This window comes from Vicia villosa, linkage group LG7 (genome assembly GCF_029867415.1).
Source record: "Vicia villosa cultivar HV-30 ecotype Madison, WI linkage group LG7, Vvil1.0, whole genome shotgun sequence".
Classification (NCBI taxonomy): Eukaryota; Viridiplantae; Streptophyta; class Magnoliopsida; order Fabales; family Fabaceae; genus Vicia; species Vicia villosa.
Genome location: NC_081186.1, coordinates 25,968,695 through 25,976,508, shown reverse-complemented (window position 1 = coordinate 25,976,508; position 7,814 = coordinate 25,968,695). Strand labels below are relative to the sequence as shown.

The following is a 7,814-nucleotide window of genomic DNA, read 5'->3' as shown; positions in this document are numbered from 1 at the left end:
TCAATCATGTTAGATTTATAAAATTGAAATGACAATTAGGAACTTGAAATTAGCTCTCTTTAAAACGGTTTTAGTTGCCTAATTATGTAATTATGCCGGTAATTAGTTTTTATATATTGAGTAATAGGTGAACTATTTGTTTTAAAATACTAGTGCAAAGAAAAGTATTTTTTTATTCAGTCATTGAATAAATATTGCTTCAAGAAGTCTTTAAACAACATTATAATTTCATTGCAATTTTGTTGATCTCAATTATTTTTTGTTGATCTAGAAATTCAAGTTGATCTCAATTCAATTGTTCCTTTTCCATTACAGTTCCTGTAACACAATAGTTTATCACAGTTCAATTGTTACTGTTCCATCCCAGTCCAGATACAAAATAGCTGATCACAGTTCAATTGGCACTGTTCCATTCCAGTTCCAGTAACACAATAATGTCGGCAAACAAGACTTAACACTAAAAAAGCAAAATCTAAAACAAACTCAAATGAACTCCTATAGTAACCAACAGTAAAATTCCCTAAAAGGGATTAACAGAATTGAAATTGAAATTGAAATCTCAAATACTAACAATCTTGATACTACTTATCTTCAGCTGCAACAATCTTGTATTTCCCAGATCCCTTGTTCTGCACCAACAAAACCAAATCAAAATCATTCACAAAAAAACAAATCTATCAAACCAAACAAATAAAAACGTTACCTTTTCCCAGATTTGAGAATGGGTTTTGCAAAACCCAGCAACGACAGTAGCCCCTTTCTTCCCTTCCTTATACTCAATACAAACATCCTCTTTAATCCCGCAAGTAATATGAAACCCCAAACCACACTTCGGTTCAGAACAAACCAAAGCACACCCATCACAGCACCCACAAACATAGCATTTCTCCAACCATCTCTTTTTCGGAACCTTGGAACAATCGATCTTTTCTCTCCCTTCTGGATCAACAAAATACACTTCGGGAACGAGTAGAGCACACACCACGTGAGCCCATTTTCCGTCTATCGTTTGTTTCATGGCACCTTCTTTAGTCGGACAGAGACAGCAGCGTATTGGATCTGTATTCGTATCCGTAATACGACACTGTTCACAGAACCAATCACCCTCTGGGATTTGTTTTGCTAGAGGGTTTCCGTAGCAGGAAGCGTGGACCATTAGGTTACAACCGTCGCAGAAAACAATTGGGTCTTCGGAGTTAGCGTCGGTGCTTTGACACACGCAGCATAAAATCCCATCTTCTTCAGCGACAACTTCTTTGTCAGTGTTGTTGTCATCATTGTCGTTGTTGTTGTTGTCAGTGTCTTGTTTTTGTTGTTGTTGAGGTTTTTTGTCGGCTAGGATGGGTGAGTGGAGATCAGGATTGTATTCGACATTGAGATCTATGAGTGGGTGGATAACGGCGTCATTTGCGGTGGTGTTGTGGTGGTAAAAGTGGGGTTGAAGGGCGGAGACTCGTTTTTTGGTGGGTAGAGAATATATAGAGGGTGAAGGTGTTGATGGTGGGGTGTGAAAAAGTGATGAATTTCGAGATTCTTTGCGTTTTTTGGTGGGTAGAGGTGAACATGGACTAGGTTGTTGTTGTTGTTGTTGTTGTTGAATGAATCTGTGTCTCTTGTTTGGAGGAAGATCAGTGAGGTTTGATGTGAAATCCATGTTGGGGTTGTTTAGAGGATTGTAGGATTGAGAATGAAGGCTGGTGGGGTTAATATGGATTTTGTTTTGATTATGTAAGGAAATTTTGGTTTTGCGGGAATTTGAAATGAATTTGGAAAAGAGCGAGGGAAGAAAGAGTTGGAAATTGAAAAAAAATGTGAAAATGAAAAGATTTGAAAGTTTGAAAAATGGAAAATTTTGGAGGTTTGAAAAATGAAATACAGCGGGAATAGAAAATGGCGCGCGTTGTTTTGTTCTTTTTGGGTTGAAAAATATGGCGCGTTGTTGAATCCATGAACTTGGTAACAGATTGGATCTGGTGTGATTGGGGAAATAGGCAAGGGCTTTATATATATATTGTCTTAGAGATATGCTATAGTTACACTAAATTCTTACACCAGATTACTTACACCGTAGCTTTAAGCTTTATTTTGTGGGGAGCTCAAATTTCAAGGCACATGCAAATAATAAAATAATGGAAAAGATGGACTGTACCGTATATAAATACGGTGTAGAGGTCAAAATGAGTGTCAATATAGCATTTCTGATTGTTTTATTGACTAGTACAAGATAAGATAAGTTATTTTAGTCGGTAAAAATAAATAAATTTATATTAAAAATATAAAAAAAAGTTATTCATTGAATAACCGTATCTAATATATATATATATATATATATATATATATATATATATATATATATATATATATATATATATATATATATATATATATATATATATATATATATATATATATATATATATATATATGTATTGATTATCAATAAATTTAAAATGACTTTTTTTTGTTACAAATTTAAAATGACTTTTTCTTATAATAAAGATGAGATATAGTATTAATTATGTCTGTTTTATTGAGTGGAATTCATTATTTTATTTTATTTTTTAAAAACAAATATAATAAATTATACATAGCAATATATATAATATATAAAAATATATAAAGAGAAAATTCATTTAATTTTACATTTAATTTTCTTTTAATTACAAGATCACTTTTTTTTTTACAATAATCACAAGATTACTTAACTTCTCTTTTTTAATAAAAAAATCAACATATTTAATTTAATATTCTATAAATGTTTTCTCTTGATATCTTATTTCTCTCATTTTTTAACATAAATATTTTTTTAAAAAAATTATTTCTATAATAGAGAAAACAAAGAGAAAAAATACATAATATATTAAAAAATGTTAAATAAAAAATATTATTTATATTTTTACATGTATAAGTATTAAAAACATAACTATGAATATGAGAATGTGAGAATGTGTCTCGTTAAAGGAGCTTAGTTAATAGTTGTATAAAGATATCAAGCGCGATATTGAACCTACAATATTTTACTTATTTATTTTTAAATTTAAATTATATTGAATAAAAATATTTGAACCATTTAAATGGTTAGTAAATTAAACAACATATAATGAATAATTCAGTTAAATAAAATTAAAGTAAAAATTATTTTAAATTTTTTAAATTATTTTTTATTGAAATTACAAAAAAAAATTGAAAATGAAATATTTATTTTCTAAAAATCCAAAAAAAAAATCCCTAAAAATTAAAAAAATAAAAACTCATTTTTTATTTAAATAAAAAAACTAAAAATAATTGATGATAAAAGAGTTCAAAATATAAAACCAAATTTTTTTTAACTAGTGAGCCAATTGGAGCCATCCAAAAGATATTGAAAGAATTCACAAGAAGATTGCACAAGCGAGAGAAAATTTGTCCAATGCGCAAATTGCTCTAGTAGGTGACAGAATGAATGCAGAAAAGATTGACAAGGTAAGGGACTACTCTGAAAAACTAATTAGTTGGCAGGAAATGGAAGAAAGTATGGTGCGGCAAAGAGTGAAAATCGAATGGTTGAGACTTAGTGATGGAAACAATAAGTATTTCCATGCCTCCATTAAAATGAGACAGCAATTCAACAGGATGAACAAGCTTCAAAAGGAAAATGGAACTTATGCAACAGAACAAAAAGAGATAGAGAATGAAGTGCTAGCTTTCTATAATAACCTGATGGGTAGAAATTCGAAGGACCTGGAAGGTATTGACGTTGGTGCAATGCGGGAAGGTAATCAGCTTAACGCTAGCCAGAGAGAGATGCTAGTAGAGCCTGTTACGGAAGACGAGATCGTTACTGCTCTAAAAGGCATTAGGAATGATAAGGCTCCCGGTTTGGATGGATTTGGGGCATACTTCTTCAAAAAAGCTTGGCAAATAATTAGAAAGGATGTGGTTGAAGCAATTCGGGATTTCTTCACCAACAACCGGATATATAAGGCTGTGAATTGCTCAATTGTCACGCTTATCCCAAAACACATTGGTGCTAAAGAAATTAAAGATTATCGACCGATTGCCTGCTGCAGCACTCTTTATAAAATCATTTCCAAAGTGTTATCTAATCGACTGAGCAGAGTTCTAAAGGTGATAGTTGATCATAACCAAGCGGCTTTTGTTAAAGGATAGAAAATCCACAATCATATTCTCCTCACCTATGAGTTAGTCAAAGGCTACGAAAGATGAAGTATCTCTCCAAGATGTTTACTGCAGATGGATATTCAAAAGGCTTATGATACGGTGGATTGGAATGCATTAGAAAAAATATTGAATGAGGTGGGATGCCCTCGACAGTTTACTACTTGGATCATGACTGCGGTTTCTACTGTTTCGTACAAATCTAATGTTAATGGATACCATACTGATATAATGCAAGCTAGAAGGGGCCTTAGACAAGGCGATTCTATACCGCCTATGTTGTTTGTAATTGTAATGGAATGTCTTAACAGATACCTATATAAGATGCAAAGGAATAGTGATTTCAATTATCATCCAAGATGTGATAAATTGAAAATCACAAACTTATGCTTCGCGGACGATCTTCTAATGTTCTCTAGAGGAGACAAAATATCAATTGAAATGATGATGACAGCCTATGGTAATTTTTCAAAAGCCACAGGTTTGGTGGTGAATCCGCAAAAATGTCATATTTACTGTGCTGGAGTGGACGAAGGGACAAAAAGAGACATTCTCACAGCCTCAGGCTTCCAAGAGGGACAGCTCCCTTTTAAGTACCTGGGTGTCCCCGTGACAGGTAAGAAGCTTTCTACAAACCACTATTCGCCTTTGATCGACAAGATTGTTTGTAGGATAAAGCATTGGACAACGCAGTTGCTTACTTATGCGGGAAGATTGCAGCTTATTAATAGTGTTACGTTTGCGTTAACCTATTACTGGCTAAACTATTTTCCTTTCCCTAAGCGTGTCCTCCAAAAAAATTGAAAGCATATGCCGAATATTTCTTTGGACAAGTGGCTTTGAGGGTAGCCAGAAGGCACCCGTAGCTTGGAAGCAAGTCTGTAGACTGAGAAGCCATGGAGGTTTGAATGTTATTGACATTGAAATGTGGGATAAAACCAACTTAATGAAGTTGCTTTGGAACTTGAGTGGCAAAGAAGGTTCTCTTTGGGTAAAATGGGTACAAGCGTATTATATTAAAAACGGTAATCTGATGGATATCTAGAGTAAAATAACTTATTCCTGGATTGTGAAGGCCATACTAAGTCAGAGGGATGATCTCACACAAATGGAAGATTTTGACGGAATCATGAAAGAGAGCAATTTCAACATAGGCAGGATGTATAGGAAACTGCAGGATTATGGACAGAAAGTGAATTGGAAAAACCTTATGTACGGGAATAATGCGAGACCCCGCGCCAACTTTATTTTGTGGCTTGCTTGTCACGAAAGATTGGCAACAAAAGAGATTGTGTAAATTTGGTATGACCGACAATACAAGTTGTTGTTTCTGTCAAAAGGTAGAATCATTGAACCATTTGTTCTTCGAATGTGGAACCATGAAGAAAATTTGGATGGAAGTCCTTCGGTGGACAGGAATTAACCATGTCCCTGAATATTGGCATGAAGAGAAAAAGTGGTTGGTGCAACAAACTAAAGGGAAAGGAACCAGGGTTGCTATCATCACAATGGCAGTATCAGAAACAATTTATGAGCTTTAGAGGATTGGAAACAACAAAAGTTTTGATGAAACTGTTGATATAAAAAAAATGGGACAGGAAATTATAGATACATTGGTATATAGAGGTTGGAATAATAAGAAGATTAGAAATTATATATCTATCTCAATGATAGAGGAGTAATAGTTTTCTCTTTTTTTTTTGTTTGTCCCTTTAGTCCTTTGATGAATACCTTAGAGGCTGGATCCATTTAGGATCGCTTGTACTTATTAAGATTTTTTGAATTAATAAAGTATTATATTTTAAAAAAAAAATAATATTGAAAGAAGAGGTACAAAATACCAAGAACGGGGTAAGAGCTAAACCCTCTAATGAAATTTAAAACAAAAGTTAGTCACTCCTAGCTAGTCCTTGACAATAGAGCTTATAATAAAAGATGGAATGACACGCCAATAATGGAGATAATGGATAGAAAGCCCAACATAAGTTAACTTATTTGCACTAACATTTCCAATGTCTTGAATAGAAGATGAAAAGCACATAGTTGAGAGATTACTTGCCAATGAGATGAAGGAAGATATTAAACATGTTTGTAGTCTTCCAACCAATTGTCTCATTGTGGAATCTGATATGGTTTCAAACATACCAGATTGTAGTCACAATGTTAACAGCTGATTTGCATCCTTAGTAGTGCCAACATCTATAAAAATCTACCTTTTTCTTCCTAGCCTTTCTCTTCCTAACCACCTTCTTCTTACTTTGCTCCTTTTTCACTTCTAAGTAAACCTATTTATCTTATACATGAAACTCTACCATAATATGATATAGAAAATTTTGTGTCCGGTTCATGACTCCTCCTGTTGTGAATTCAATGCCAATAACAAAGTATAAAACAAGGAAAGAATAAAGAACAAGGAAGAAGAACACGAGAATTGGTTATTACTGCTATTCTTTTACTTTCTCTTAGAAAACAAGATTACAAGTTTACAAGAATAACAAATAATCTCTATCACCCTAAATTAGGATTTGCAGCGTGCAATGATGAGAGACTAGTATGCTATTTATAATAAAACCTAACATACTAACTAATGGGCTTTTTCCACAAGGCCCATTACACAAGCTAACTTAATAAACAAGCTAACTTAAAAAATTAGGGTTTAAACACTAAAACCTAATTTAACATGCTAACAACCCTAACATCTTCAACACCAGCATGTGAAAAACCTTCGACTTCATGCTTAACCCTGTCGAACTGTCGAACCAAGAAGCTACCCTTCGACCATACTAGAGTTCGATCCAATATCTCACACCTCCATTATGCATATAGTATAACCGCTTATTCCATATATTTTGTTCTCTTCAAAGATTTCATTATTCCCTCTGGTCTCTCTGCATTTGTAGCAGGAGATCCTAAATTAGCTCTTCGGGGTTTCTCGAGGAGGATGTTTCTGAACTCTTATGTTATACCTCTCGGCACACTTTCTTCTCCTCCCTAAATCCAACCATTTGTTATCAAGTAAGGAAAGTACAACATTAATTCCTTCATCATGGCATAGGCTTGAATTTCTTGGCAGATGATTTTGCTTATGTTAATAAGCTGGAAGGTAGTTGTGAATTGAAGCAGTGAGCATCAAAGAAGGCTCTAAGAATTGGTACCACACACTTAGTATCAGTCTCAAGATCATGTGCAATACCTTATTGTCAATCGTCATGGTTGTTTCCAATAGGCAAATGGACTCTTTGATTGCTTCTAAATCATACTCGTCTACTTGATCAAACAAGCTTCGAAAGGAGTTTGAAAATTCTTTAATTCCTATTGAGGGTGAATTTAGAATATCGAACTATTTTCCCTCTAACCACAACTTCTTTATTCGTCTAATTTGGGATGGTCAAGTTGGACTAAAACTCCTTAACTCATTGTGAGTTGTAAGAAGTTAGGTGCCTACAAAACTTATTCCACTTCTAACATGTAATGATCTGCCCAACCTTATTAGTAAGACCTAAATCACTTTGTTTCCATATAAAAATGTAAACACTTTCAGAATAAAGGGATTTTTTGGCAAACAAATTTGTAAGCCTTTTTTATGCATCATTATTTATGAAAATTTCAGAATCGAACATATCTAAGCCTAGGAGATCAATATTATTGGATGCAGG

At 33.5% G+C, this 7,814-nt stretch overlaps 1 protein-coding gene across 1 annotated transcript; it reads right to left on the bottom strand.

Annotated features, from left to right (window-relative positions):
* Window positions 1–233: 233 nt before the first annotated feature.
* LOC131617052 (uncharacterized) lies at window positions 234–1,776 on the bottom strand. The gene is made up of 2 exons (XM_058888435.1): window positions 704–1,776; window positions 234–629 (listed from the first exon to the last, which is right to left on the bottom strand). The coding sequence occupies exons 1-2, from the start codon at window positions 1,652–1,654 to the stop codon at window positions 582–584; spliced, it is 999 nt and encodes a 332-aa protein (XP_058744418.1). The 5' UTR covers window positions 1,655–1,776; the 3' UTR covers window positions 234–581.
* Between the last annotated feature and the right edge of the window lie 6,038 nt (window positions 1,777–7,814).

Bases quoted from the DNA above. Each gene is read 5' to 3' on its own strand.
- LOC131617052 (XM_058888435.1), bottom strand. From the start codon at position 1,654: ATGGATTTCACATCAAACCTCACTGATCTTCCTCCAAACAAGAGACAC. The intron at 630-703 runs GTAACGTTTTTA...TTGTTGGTGCAG, and splicing joins ATTCTCAAATCTGGGAAAAG to AACAAGGGATCTGGGAAATA.